Here is a 14,269-nt window from a genome sequence, read left to right as displayed (position 1 = left end):
TGTGCCCTACGCCAATAACCTTTGGAAGGAACAACTAGTCGTGTGAGCACTAGCTCCTAAAGCTGCACAAACCCTTCAAAAAGCATATACACACAACAGAGAATGTGCAGTACAGCACTATTTCGATTATAGTGGAAGGAGAGGACTAGACTCCTCCTGTGTCTTTAACAGTTGTGTAAGAGAGGGCATTTTGTCAGTCAGCTGCATCTATCAAATTCCCTCTTCTACACAACTTTTACTTCGGTACCAAAGTTGTTTGTCTTCACCTATGGGCAATTTAAGTGGAAGCAGCTTACAGAGAAATCCTGGGGTAGGGATGGAGTTTCATGGCAGACCATCAGTGACTTTCAGAGTCCTGATAGCAAGCTCCAGCCAGGGCAGGAGGCAGAGCTGGAGTAGGTTGGGGCCCTCTTCTGAGGGGGGCCGGTGTAAGTGAAGCAAGGAGGCTTTGAACATACGAACATTAGAAGAGCTCTGCTGGATCAGAGCAAGGGTTCATCTAGGCCAGCATTCTGTTCACACAGTCACCTACCAGCTGTCGACTGGAAACCCACAAGCAGGACAGGAATGCAACAGCATCCCCACCCCCCATGTTCCCCAGCAACTGGTGTACATAGGCATACTGCCTCCAATACTGGAGGTAGCACATCACGTTTTTACACCTTTAGGAAAGTATGAAACCTAATGATTATGGGTGCTTCCTCATTTTTATATTGTGAGTTAAGTACTGATCAGATAAATTACCTCTAATAACTTTTGAGTTCTCTAGCTTGGAGGTGTTTTGTATCTGGGAAAAGATCATAACTTTGTTTATTAGCCAATCTAACCAACACGTAATTGGCTAGTTTAATTGGTTAAAAACCATTTCCCCCCCAAAAGCCCCACAATAAGACAGCAGATTGTTTTAAAACAATGGATGAAATCCAACCCCCTCTGTCTGCTAGAAGAATGGGGAGGGGAGAAGGAAAAAATGTGATAAAGCTGCACCCTGTCATTGTTCTTTGGGAGTTCAGCAAAAGTACAAGGAAAAACAACTTGCCCTGTACTGTTAACTTGTCTAGGTCAGTCAGCTTTCTGTCTTTTAGCTTCTCCCATTCTGTTATTGATGACTTGCCCCTTAATTGGCGCTTAATGACTCAGTTCATGTTCCTTGTGGAAAGGTGTGTGTGCTAAAACACTATAAAACAGGCCTGGTGATTTGCGCAACAAAAATGAACGAGCACTGCTTCTCATGCTAAAATTCCTCCATATAGGTAAATATGCCAAAGTGGCACATAGATAGTCATGTGCTGGCAATCACACGTGTATGTATTTATGTGACTAAGTGAAAATCACATGTGTTGTAATACAGGTTACTGTGACATGCAGATTGCATCTATTTTCCCATGCATTAGTACCTTTCTGTGTAGGAAAATTTTTAAACCAGCCTGTTAAGGCAGAGTAGAAAATGCACAGTGAAATGGAGACCTTGGGATGTGTTATGTATTAACCACTGGTCATCTTACATATATGACTTCCCCAAGGTGGTGCCCTCCAGATGTGTTGGAGTACAACACCTATCACTCTAGCCAGCATGGCTAAGACTGATGGGAGTTGTAGTCTAACACAACTAAAGGGCACCACCTTGGGGAAGTCTGCCTTGTATGTTAAGCTGTCGCCTTTCTTCCACTCCTATCCATCTCCATACGAGTGCATGAAACCCTTGACTGATAACTGAGCTGAAATGAATTGTTAGGCCGAGCCAAGTATGTGGTGAACTTTGCTGAGAAGCACTGTGGTAAAACAATGGATGGATAGCTACCAGTGCTGTTGGCAATTTGGGAAAATAACATATCATTTAGCTCAGACCTGATTAGCTTCGAAAATTTTCCCATGGTAAGAGTCTGACTTAATTAAATAGACTGTTTCCCAACCATCTTTGTGCTTGAATCCTGCTCAGTGCTGACTTTGCTGTGCACGGTGACCTTCAGAAAGTTACTCTCTGCTCTGCTGCTTTGCTTTTCATGTTACCTCAGAAGGAGGTGGTGTCTTTTTCAAGCAACACCTCCACAAAGCAAAACATATGGATCTGGCTGATATGCACAAAGCAGGTCTAAGTTTATTAGCTGATTACAAACTTCAAATCTTCTATTAGTTAATTCCCTAAGTTATGAATAGGCAAAACTAGGTGTCCACATAGTTATAAAAACCAGGACAGTTTCAGGGGCAGAAACTCCTGTCAGGATGGGCAGATCCATGATCAGCATATTTTGCTTCTGGTCATCAGGATTTAATTGTATTTATTTTTAATTTTTAAAATGTATAGAATTCAGAGCCTTTTATACTAGGCTGCTTCCACACATGCCCTTTTCTCTGACATTGCCACCTTTCATTTTAATGGGAAATCCTTACATCATTATCAAATTGTTGCATTCCAGTGTTTTCTGTGTCACTCTCCTGCATTTCTTCAGTGGAATGGATTTGTGGAGAGTTTAAAGTTTTTATTTTTGGCCATAAAACACAATTGCAGCAACTGCCTGCCCTGTGTGGACAGGCAAAGTGCCATAAGGGCTTTTAGAGGGTTATTTAGCCTTTGAATTGAAAGTGTCAATTAGCTTGCAAGTTCATCTTGTTGCTTCTCTAGTCAGTGCAGCTGCGGGATTAGTGTTGCAATACCTTTGAGCCTAGCACTGAAGCATCCTGTGTGATCTCTGACAAGCTGGGTGTGTTGACCAAATGAATGATAGAGAGAAGGGGGATTTCCATTATTCATTTAGTTGCTGAGCACAGCATAATTTCATGTACTAATCAAATTTGGCAGTTTCTGACTGACTACAACTTTGGTAAATGCCTGACAAATCCTTTCTGTGGTGGACTTGATGCTTAAGATAGCTGAAGTTCCCCTTTTTCTGTAAAAGACGGTGCTATCTTTTTGCTTCAGGATAATGTTTAACAGAAACAAAAGCAGGAAACAATGGATTGGAAATCCTATCTACTAGCTATTGTATATGTTTTAATTTGCCACATTGCTGAAATACAAGGGCTCACCCCACAGTTGTCCACGAAAGCTTATCCCAGAATAAATTTGTTTGTTTTTAAGGTGCCACAAGACTCTTTTGGATTTTTTTCTGCAACAGACTAACATGGCTATTGGCTTTCCCTTTGGAAGTTCTTTGAAAATGGCAATAGTACTGACTTTCCTCCCAGAGTTATTGTGTGGATCAATGAGATAAGGCCTGATTATCTCATTAGCACTATATGTTTCATAAAACTAATTAGCAATAATCATGTTGTCTTCTGAGATAAGTGTAAGCAGGGTCAGCCAAAGACCTTGGGCTGCCTGAGGCAAGGACAAGATGAGGCCCATCTCCCATTCCATGTACAAAAGCCAGCCGGACTGGCAGTTGAATCTTACTTCAACACTGGCGATAGGACAGCACCCTCCACCACACACAAGGACAACAGGGTAGTGTAAGGGGCACAGGGCAGCTAATGTGGTACACACAGCTCTGTCCTCCAACATCTTACCACCTAATCCTTCCCCAGTACCTGCCACCTGAGGCAGCTGCCTCACTCTGCCTAAAGCTTGGGCCAGCCCTGAGTGATGGAAAGAACAAACAGTGAGCAGAGGCAGTCTTGATTCCAATCTCTTTTTAGCTCTAGGTGGCCTTAAGGCAGTCTACGCCTTGTCCCCAGCCCACACCATACTATGGGGATAATAATAGGGCTGTGCACCACTTCGGCCCAAGGCCCAAACCCCAAGTCAAAGTTGACTGCTTTGGGTCACTTTGAACCCTTTCCAAGGTGAAGCAGAGGGGGCAAGGAGTGACCTGGAGCAGGTCTGGGGCTCTCGGAAGCACTCGGTGCGCTTCGGAGCTTCGGCACCCAGCCCAGCCCCCCAGGCCCACCCGTGCTGGCGCCTCCAGGTCTTTACCTGAGCCCCCTTCTCCGCTGCTGCCCCCTTCTCCCCCCCACCACTGCCTTCTCCACGCCTCCACACTGCCGCTGCCATTGCTGCCGCCTTCTCCTTGCTGCCACCACCTTCTCCGCCGCCGCCCGCCACCACCACCATCAGCAGCTCCTGAGGCCTGGACGGCCGCATGGTGACTCTTCTTGCAGGGAGTCGCCATTTTTAAAATGGCAACCTCCTGGAAGTTCCTGGAAGTTGCCATTTTAAAAATGGCGACTCCCTGCAAGAAGAGTCGCAGCACGTCCAGGCCTCAGGAGCTGGCGACAGTGGCGGAGAAGGCGGTGGCAGCAGAGAACAGCAGAGGCAGCGGAGGAGGAGGTGGCGGTGACAAGGTAAACAGCTGGGGGGTTGTGCGGGTGCGTCGGGGGGGACCCGAAGCAAGGTTCGTCATCCAAGTCCCACTTCGGGTTTGGGGCCAAGTTGGGTCGCCCCCCCCCCCGAATCAGAATTGGGCCCACCTCTGAAGCCACGAAGTGGCTTCCTAGTCAGAACAGGGGTCCCCGCACAGCAATAATAATAATAATAATAAGAATAAGAATAATAATAATAAGAAGAAGAAGAAGTAGGGAGTGTGGAAGTGAGGAGCAGGGGATTCTGTAGTTAAGTGAACTTCATAGCTCATAACAGTGAGTTTTCATCTGTTGTTCATCCTAAAGCTGTTAGTGTCACAAGAGTGACATGGTTATATGTCAGAGGTGGGGTTAGGCTAAATCCAGTGGAGGCTGGTGGCTCCTAATTCAGTGGAGTGGTGAATTCGCTCTGGGCTTCAGCCAGAACCCCAAAGGAGCCATCCAAGGTGCTGAACCCATTTTGGGGATAGGGTTCAACACCTTGGATAGCTCCTTTAGAGTTCTGACTGGTTCAGACTGAAACCCAAAGCAGATTCACTGCCCCACTGACGTCGGAGCCACCATCCTCCAGTGATTACATCTCTGGAGCCTCCCTTCATTATACACCTAATAAGAATAACCGGGCAGGTGCCTTTAGAAGGCATTACCTACAAGACATGCCATAAACATTTTGGGTAGTTGAGATGTAAATTCCCTTAGGAATAGGCATATTCTTTCATATTAAACAGACACAACCTATGTGGCATTTGCTATAGTTACACAACCAAAAGTCAAGTCTCCGCCCCAGAGAGCTTACAATCTAAATGTAGGTAGTGGGAAACACAAGACAAGGAGAGGAGGGGAGGGAATTGCAACTTTGTCTGTGAGGTGGTGGCGGCCAGCTTTTCACCATAAGCTCCGATTGCAAACAAATGCGTTTCAAACCATATTCTGAAAAGTTTCCATCTCGAGACTTGCCCACCGTGACTTTGGCTCCCAGTGAAGCATGTGAACAGCTGCTTCATCATGACCAAAAGCAGCTGCAACAAGAAGTGACTCACTCCTGGGCTGACGACCTAAAAGAGTCATGTGTCTGTACATCGTCTGCTAAACTGTTGTGCAATTTCCCCATCACCTTACTGAGACAATATGAGACAATAGCTCATGCATCATACCGTATAGGTATGCTTCTTTTTACTTTAGTATGAGCACAGGGGGCCTAATCCAGATCAGGACTTGCGTGTGAGTAGGGGGGCTTTAACTCTTCCCCCTACTAGGAGCCCAGATCATTCTTTTGCAATATAAATTGCAGGCGTGGGGGCCTTGATCCAGGTAAAGTCCACAGTGTATGTATGTGTGTGGGGGGGAGGGATAATGCCCCCTACCCTCCATGCTAGGGTCCCAATCCAGATTGGGCCCACTGCACTCGCTGAGTTTATACTAGAATAAAAAAGAACAAAAGATGTAGTGGTTTGCTACATCTTTAATGTAATGTCTGCTTTGACCCTAAGCAGGAAATGCAAGGCGTTAGATTCAAAGCACAGTCCTAGGCCATAATTCAGGGACTGAGCACCTGCTTTGCATGCAGAAGGTGCTGGGTTCAATCTTTGGCATCTCCCGGTGGAGTGGGGGGATCTCCAGGGCAACGGGTTTAGTTCACTCTTCACATTGCTGCACTTTTTCCTGAAGTCCAATCTGCTCTATCTGGGGACACACAGGCTTGAAAACCTGGATTATCCCAAAGCTGGCCTGGGGCTCTTGGCAGGTCACATGGCAGTTTACTATGAATTGCTTGGGTGGCTACTGGGTGGAGTCTCGTCCCCGTCATCACTTAGAGAGCCTGTTCCACCCCTCCCACTCTCGCCTTGTTCCGCCCCTTCTTTCTCTGGCCAGTGTGTGTGTGAGTGCCCCCACCGTCCACATCTTATGTCTGACCCTCCGCCACCCAATTATTTTTTATTTATTTTCCCTCTAAAACTGCAATAGCAAAATAGCAACAGGACTAAATGTGCAGACCTATTGCTTTCATTTTACTTGGGGTGCTGGAACCATCAGGTGGAGTAGCTCTTTCCTGCGGGTTTTGCCCATTCCCCTTTGTTTCCCCAGTGAGCGTAGTTTTCCCCATTCCCATTGAGAAAATCCCCAGGAATGCAGCAGCGACCCCTCACATTACCGCAGTAGTGGGGACACTCAATCACTTTAGGTAGCCTGCTTTCAATCTTTAACATACCCCCCCCCCCGTCTGTGCATGTTTACTCAAAATTTAGAAATACATTTTACTCCCCTGCAGTGAAAGGATTAAAGGCTAACTGTAGTAACTTGCCCTAAAGCACTCTTTCACTTCTCCTACGCTTTCTTAGATTGGCTATTGAAGGCGTGCTTCTTTGATGCTCTGTAGTTGTCTGTTATGTAAAGCCCCTTCTCCGCAGTAACAATCTTTCCTTCTCGTTCGGGGCAGGGTGAAGGAGAAAGGGAGAAAGGGGGGGAGGGTTAGAAGCAATAGGCAAAAGTGCACACCCAGGGAAAATGGTGTGAGAGCAATAACTTTGTAGCAGTTAGCTGGGATACAGTGAAATTGAGGTGGGGTGGGGAGCTTTCAGGAGCCATATAAAGGGGGGGGCAGTTAAGATTATGAACTCCAGTGTAAAATTACCTAATTGCACCACAGTTGAAATGAATGCCTCATTCATTGGTCTCCCTGTCTTTTTTTCTCTATGTCCACCCATCCCATACCCCACTTCTAAATAACCCCACTCCCCCCCCCCCAGTGGCTGTGGTTGGTGAAACTGCAGCGCTTACTTTGGGATCACGATGTAGCCACAATGCACTATTTCGATGTTGCGCTTTTACGCACTATCGATTTAAGAGGATTTTTTTTTAAGTTAAAGGCTGCTGAGCACAGCACATCTATACTTTTTGGGGGATGGCCACCAGAGGTTAGTGGTAGGCAAGGCGAAGTAAATACCATGAGGTAGCTCAGAATTCCTGAAGGGCCAGATGCAAAATGGTGGAAACATTGGGGAAACACTGGGAGGGGAAACATTGGGGGAACACCCCTTGACTGGCATCAGAGAGGTCATGCCCAGGTGAAAGACACACCCCTGGGCAGGGCTATCATGTTGAAGTAAATGCAGAGGGTTGGTACACACTGCAACAGAAGCACAGGCAAGCTGAATTAAGGAAAACAATTGGACTAAAAGTAGTCTAAGAAAAACTGTTTTTTCTGCGAAAATCTCCAGGGTGACTGTGGGATGGCTACGATGTTATGTGCCCCGAACAGCCTCCAAATGCAGTCAGCTCGCAGCAAATCTCCTGTGGAGATCCCCCCCCCCAAGGTAGGGCAGGTAAAGACCCCCATCTACAACTTCAGAAAGCTACTACTGGTCAGAATGGATAGTAGTGAGCTAGGTGGACCCATGGCCTGACCATAAGGCAGCTTCCTGGGTTCCCATGCATGTTTATTCGGAATTAAATCCCGTTGTGTCCAATTAAGCGTATTCCAAGGTAAGTGTATTAGGACTGCAACCTTTTTTGCAGTGTGGGGGGTTAGAAAATATATTCTGTTAGAAGAGCAGGTGTGATGCAGTGGACAGGATGTTGGACTTTGACCAAAGATACATGGGTTTGAATCTCTGCTAGGCTATGAAACATAGTGGCAAGCCACTTTCTCTCTCAGCCTAATCTGGTGGCATTACGAGAATAACATAGGATAATGCCATGTTTGCCCACCTGAGATGGAAAAAGAATACATCATAAAGGGCCTTATTTACTCGGGGGTGGTGTGGCGAGTAAAGGAGTTCAGTAATGAAATATTATTGAGCGTATTTGACTTGAACCTCCCAAAATTAAATCAATCTGTGCATCCTTAAAACCAGTAAGAGACCTGTGGCATTTTAAAGACTAACAGATTTATTATGGCCTGAGTTTTACAGTTTAGGTGTACCTGATGAAATGGGCTCTAATCCATGAAAGGCTCATGCCATAATAATAAATCTGATAGTCTTGAAGGTACCACGAGACTATGTTGTCTTTGTTGTGACCATTTCACATGGCTGCTCCTCTGGAATAAGCAGGGATGCTACGCTAGTTCAATTGCCCGCTCTAATGTAATACTTCACCCCATGCTACCACCACTAATTAGCACAAATATAGAACTGCAGTGAGACACAAGGGGTAAATGTCTAAAAATAAATACACCTCGGAATGTATTCATTAGAAAAAGAAGCACTGAGAAGATGCCAAAGGAATCTGGTTTCTGCTCAGTGCTTTGGCTTGCTCGTTTATTACAGTATCAAGTAAGAGTTTATAACTGTCAAGGTACATTAAAAGTACACAACAAAACCCCCTTACAGATGCAAAACATTAGCTGTTGCTACAAGAGCTGCTCTGTCTTCAAATTACACATCACCTACAGTCTTTACTTTTTACCTCCCTCCCTTCACACCCATCTCCCTGCCCCATATCCATGTGATTTATTCCCTTTCAACAGCAGAACTGTAATTGCTAAAACTAAACGTTTATTGCCTTATTGCTATGATCTGGAGTTCTTTTCCCTTCACTCCTGTAGAAGTTTAGCCGTACACTTGCTAAAGCTACTAGAACATTACATTAATTTCCTCAGTAATTCCTAATTTTACCCGTGTGCACTAAATTGTACGCTGACTTATTTCTCAAAATCTGGATTTCAATACTAGGCAATTTTAGGATTAATTCTTGCTTCCCACTGCCCCACTGCCAACCCATTAATTATTACTCTGCCCCCTCTTATGGACTCATACCCTCTCACTGAAAGTATGGATCTTAGTTCCAGGCTACAGATAAAAAACTGTGTCAGGCAGCACCGAGTTCTGGAGGGGTTGCTGTAGCTCCATAGCTTCCTTGGCCCTCTACTAGATGCTCATTGGACACCTCCTGGTATCCTCTGCTCTTGTAGCGCCGGATTCGGTAAACTATGATAGCCATGGTAATTGCCAAGACAGCAATCACGGCCACTGAAATTCCAGCGACGGAGCCCCCTGACAGCCTCGAATCTTCTTGAAGAAGAAGAGCCATTTCCTTCTCATCTGTGGCATTGGCCAGCCTCCAGCTCCCACTTTGGCGCATCTTCACCCAGGCTCGGCTACCATCGGAACGCACCAGGATGGTTTCGGGAAGGTTGGCATTCGAGGATGGTGCACGCAGGAAAGGTGGGAGCTTGAGGGGGGCTAACTGCTGGGCAAAAAGTGTCCCAGCTTGCAAGCAATAGAGGATTTCACAGCCATCGCTTAAGTAGGCCTTGTGTTGGCTATATCCAGCTGGGCATTTCATGGGGAATTTGGTTGGGGAGTCCTGGTAGAAAAAATCCTGGAGGATCCCAGGGCGCTGTCCCTTCAGGATCCCAGCCAAAGGGTTGCCAGCCTCACAGCTAAAGAAGCCACCAAAGGGCACCCCAAAGCCAGATCCCATCTCATAGTCATTGCTGACACACACCTTTAGATGTTCAAACAGTACCAGTGGGAAGAAGTAGGCTGGGCAGGCATAAGTGCTGGTAACTGGGTTCTCATTCCCAGTGCTATACAGTCCTCCAAAGAGGAAACCTGAGTTCTGAGGCACTGGGCCTGTCGCAGCACACCAGTACCCATTGAGCTGCACTGTGCTGGGGTAGTAGTGGACGCCGCACACCTGACTGCAGCAGGTGAAAATGACCCAGCAGGTATGGCACTGCTTATGGCATTCCGGCTTGGGTTTGCTGGCTGTACGTTGCTCTCCATGCAGCAGGACAGCAGAAAAGTTAGCTGGGCAAGAGTAGCTACCCGTCAGTGGGTTCTGGATGCGGTAGGCTTGGCAAAGCTCCTCCGTGTCCTTGCCAGATACACCGTAGCACTCCTGGAAGACGCCACCAAAGGTAAAGTTAGTGTTGGCGTTGTGGCATGAGCCGTCGTCTACGTTGGCCTGGAAGTTGAAGTTGCTCGAATCAGGCTTGACGCAGCCTGGGTGGGTGTTGACAGCGTAATAGAGACGGATGGCGTCTTCCACCGTAGTGGCCACTCGCCGAACAGTAGGTTCTGGCAGTTCTGGCAAGGCTTCGGGAGTGATGAAAAATGGCAGCGGTAACCCAGACTTGCCGATAGCCACTAAGCCATTGGCGATGCCCTCCTGCCACTTCTCGAGGGTGATGCCAGGGTAGAAGGGCACACTGCCCCTGCTCTCAACCTTGGAATCCACAGTGTTCTCCAGGTAGCCATTAGTCAGATCATCCCAGACCTCCACAGAGTCATTAATTCCCACATTGATCCTGCGGAAAAAAGTGGCCGATGCGGCGGCTGTGATGCCTATTTTCAATGACTCCTTGTCCAAGAAAAACCTGCGCTTCACCTGATCCTCCTGCATTAGGCTGGCTCCAGCCTCCAACGTGGTGAGGACATGCGTGCCGTAACCGAGAACAAGCATCTCTGCCAGGTACTCAGCAACCCGGCTTTGGTTGTTCTCCAGCTGGTTGCCTATGTTCACCAGCTGATGGCGGAAGTCCTTGTGCAAGGTGAAGGATGGCTGAGCTTTCACGGAATAGATGTGGTACCGCGCCTGCACCCGCGTGGTGACCGTCTCATCATAGATGTTGTGCATCTTGGTCTCCTGGATGCTTGCCGAGAACTTGCCATTGAGCACAGAAAGGTAAGACGCCTCGGCATTGACGGAGAAGGCAAAGGCATCGGTATAGGTGAGCCAGTTCTCGATAAGCTCTGAGTGAACTTCCATCGTGCTCTTCTTGAGAGGCACCACAAAGACGTCATTGGGGATGAGATATTCGCCGTCTTCCGTGGTCCGGCACTGGGAGTAGTTCTGGCTCATCACCATCCCCATCTCCATGTTGCGCAGGTTGTCCCAGCCGCCCCCAGGCAGCACTTCCAGTGCTCTTTCGCTGAGGCCTTGCGGTCTGCAGGCCTTGAAGCCTAGATCTTCCGCTCCTGCGTCCTTTGTCCTCAGGAAAGCCAAGAGTGGCCAAAGCCAAAGAGCCATGCTTGGGGGAGGGAAAGGCCGCTTATATGGTACGGTCCTGCAAAACAACATGGAGTCTTGTCAGTTAAAAAGCCAGCAAATGTATTATTATGGCATAAGCTCTTGTGGACTAGAGTCTGCTTCGTTAAATGCATGAAAGTGCTAATCCTCAGAGGCTAAATTAGTAAGTATATTTTATTTATTAATTATTTTATTTTATTTAAAACATTTGTATCCCGCCCTATATCATTAAGATCTCAGGGCGGTGTACAGATAAAATCAATTTAAACAGTGTAAAACAATAAATAATGTATATAGCCAAAAATATATTAAATTGTTAAGCTAGCTAATACCAATTTAAAATCTAAAACAATAAAACAGTTAAAACAGTGTGCAAACACAGGGAATCCAATTAGCCCTCAAAGGCTTTGGTAAAAAGCCATGTTTTAACTTGATGCGGTAATGAAATCAGTGTCTGCGCCAATCAGGCCTCCGAGGGGAGGGCATTCCACAACCAGGGTGCCACAGCAGAGAAGGCCCTCTCCCATGTCCCACCATAGTGCAGGTCTCGCACTGGTGGGACACAGAGGAGGGCTCCTCCAACAGATCTCAATCCTCAGGTAGGCATATATAGGGGGAGGCTCTCAGGGCTTTAAATGTTATCACTAGCACCTTGAATTGCGACCATTAACATATTGGCAGCCAGTGCAATTCCCTTAAGACCAGTGTTATGTGATCTTTATGTGATGCTCCAGTCAACAGTCTAGCTGCAACTTCTGAGTCGTCTTCAAGGGCAGCCCCACGTAAAGTGCATTTCAGTGTTCTAATCGGGAAGTTACCAGCGCGTGCACTACTATGGCTAGGTTATCCCTGTCCAGGAAAGGCCGTAGCTGGCAGATCAGCCAAAGCTGGCCCCAAGTACTCCAGGCCACGGAGCTCACCTGGGGCTCCAGCGACAGAGTTGGATCTAGGTGTACTCCCCAGCTACACACCTGCTCCTTCAGCGGGAGTGCAACCATATCCAGAACAGGTCGCTTATTCAATTTCTGGACTTGGGAACCACCAATCCACAGAACTTCTGTCTTCGTCTTGTCAGGATTCAGCGTCCAGCACCTTCACCGCCCAGCTGGCTCCGATGACAAGAAGAAGTAGAGCTGAGCATTATCAGTATGCTGGTGACACCCCACCCCGAAACTCCTAATGACCTCACCCAACGGCTTCGTATAGATGTTGAACAGCATGGGGGGATAAAATAGAATCCTGTGGCACCCCACAGCTTAATCGCATGGAGTAGAACAGGAATCCCCTAATACCACTCTCTAGAATTGGCCCCACAGGTAGGAGCGGAAGCACTGTAGCACAGTGCCCCCAACCCCCACTATACACATACACATGGGTGTGGAAGGAAGGGGGGGGATGCGCAGGTGTGTGTGTGTGTGTAAAATGGCAATGAGATGCAAAAACTCCAATCTGTGACAATCCACTTAAAGCTTGTATGCAGAATAAACACAGCGACCATCCACAACAGCAGTAACTGGTGATAACACAACCATCTTTGCATTGCTGGGTAAGGGTGCTTCCAGATGAGGCTTTTACTGTGCAATTGCCCTGCCTCATTCACAGAATGTTATGGGAGGTCCAGACAATGAAGTCTTCCATTTGTAGCCCTCCTGTATTTTCCCACAACTTCTCCTGTCTTTTTTCATAGCAGAAAAAAATCCACGAAGGAAGATAAGGTGGGATAGCTGCACCATGCCTTTTGACTGTATATGCTAGGAACCCACTATCTGGAAGCAACCCAAGTTAAGACTTAGTGGGACGGGGAACCCACTCCCGCAAAACCACCGTTTCTGCTGCCACAGACATAGGGGCAAAGCATATATGTGACCTCATTCACACTTTTAAGAAAGGGTGGTTAACCAGGCTGCTCTTTCTTTAAAGAAAAGAGTGGCCAGGTTGCGCGCGCTTGTTCAGTAGCCTGAAGAACTTGACATGTGGTTTGGCCCGGACAGGGCTGCTTCTCCTGAAAAAGCATTCTTTTTACCTGATTGTGTTTCCAGCTCCTCTGCTTCCTTCCTTCCTTCCTTCCACCACAGCTTTCTTTATCTTTCTTTCTCAAATGCACACTCAGCTAGTTTTCTGAGTTTGTCTTCGCTACAGGAAGTCACTGATTTTTAAGAGAGGGAGTGGAGGCGGTGGGGGAAGAAAAAAGGGAACTTCGATTGTCCATTCCCATTGTTGGAGGTAAACCCCCTGCTGGGTGTGCCCCTACCCCAGGGGCTGTGGGATGAATCACGGGTCATCTGACCTCATGCAGCAGTTGCCAAGCGAAGGGAAACAGAAACCTGCCCTTGAAAAATCCCTTCTGCGACCCGCACAGCCTCTCGCACCATTTCACCCTGCCGCTTGGCATTGTGTGTATCAGAATTTGTTGCCATCGAACTCTGGAATTTCCATCTGCAGGCAAAAATGAAAATGAAACAGCCTCTGGCAAGAGCATAAGTGCCGTCCAACTTGTGTCAAAGAGAAAGAGAGAGTCTAGATTGGCACTTTTAATACCAAGGAATTCTGAAGGAATCCTTAAGGTAAACTTGCTTCTATCTCTCCCTCCCCGACTCCATACACATTTTACAGCACATGTTATACTCCAGCATAGCTCCGTATAGCCAAGAAGTCACTGGGGCAGGAGATGGACAAAACACGTAGTTAGGATGGTGGACATTGTTCCCTGAAAGTGTCCACACAGATCACCAAACTACTGTGGTGGAAGCTCTATGACACTTGGGTAGCTTGATCAGCTGTATCATCTTGCCATGTAGTAAAGAGAATTTTACCGCGCATGAGCTGTACATATAGGGTGAATGGGGATCTGTACCTACAAGTCGAACATGCAACAAAATGTTGCAGTGTGGAATGTTCCTGTTTCAGACACTCCATTCCAGTCTCCCTCTCCCCACCCCAACAGTCAATCAGCATTTCCCCTTAGGGTTTTCCGTTCTTTCTAAAAATGTGTTTT

General features: G+C 47.1%; 1 protein-coding gene across 2 annotated transcripts; it reads right to left on the bottom strand.

The window, feature by feature from the left end:
- Positions 1-8,483: 8,483 nt before the first annotated feature.
- On the bottom strand, positions 8,484-13,558 carry LOC146358015 (macrophage-expressed gene 1 protein-like). 2 transcript variants are annotated; one of them, XM_084859832.1, is made up of 3 exons: positions 13,298-13,558; positions 12,246-12,379; positions 8,484-11,311 (listed from the first exon to the last, which is right to left on the bottom strand). In XM_084859832.1, the coding sequence occupies exon 3, from the start codon at positions 11,272-11,274 to the stop codon at positions 9,109-9,111; it is 2,166 nt and encodes a 721-aa protein (XP_084715958.1). In that variant the 5' UTR covers positions 11,275-11,311; positions 12,246-12,379; positions 13,298-13,558; the 3' UTR covers positions 8,484-9,108. The 2 variants fall into 2 exon arrangements, with proteins under 2 accessions (XP_084715958.1, XP_084715953.1); XM_084859827.1 differs by lacking the exon at positions 12,246-12,379.
- Between the last annotated feature and the right edge of the window lie 711 nt (positions 13,559-14,269).

The sequence above is a fragment of the Heloderma suspectum genome, chromosome 1 (assembly GCF_057233095.1).
Source record: "Heloderma suspectum isolate Gila_16-S chromosome 1, 16-S_ref, whole genome shotgun sequence".
Lineage (NCBI taxonomy): Eukaryota > Metazoa > Chordata > Lepidosauria > Squamata > Helodermatidae > Heloderma > Heloderma suspectum.
This window is presented reverse-complemented; position numbering and strand designations above follow the sequence as displayed.

Coding starts and splice junctions, on each gene's coding strand:
- LOC146358015 (XM_084859832.1), bottom strand. CDS start 11,274: ATGGCTCTTTGGCTTTGGCCACTCTTGGCTTTCCTGAGGACAAAGGAC.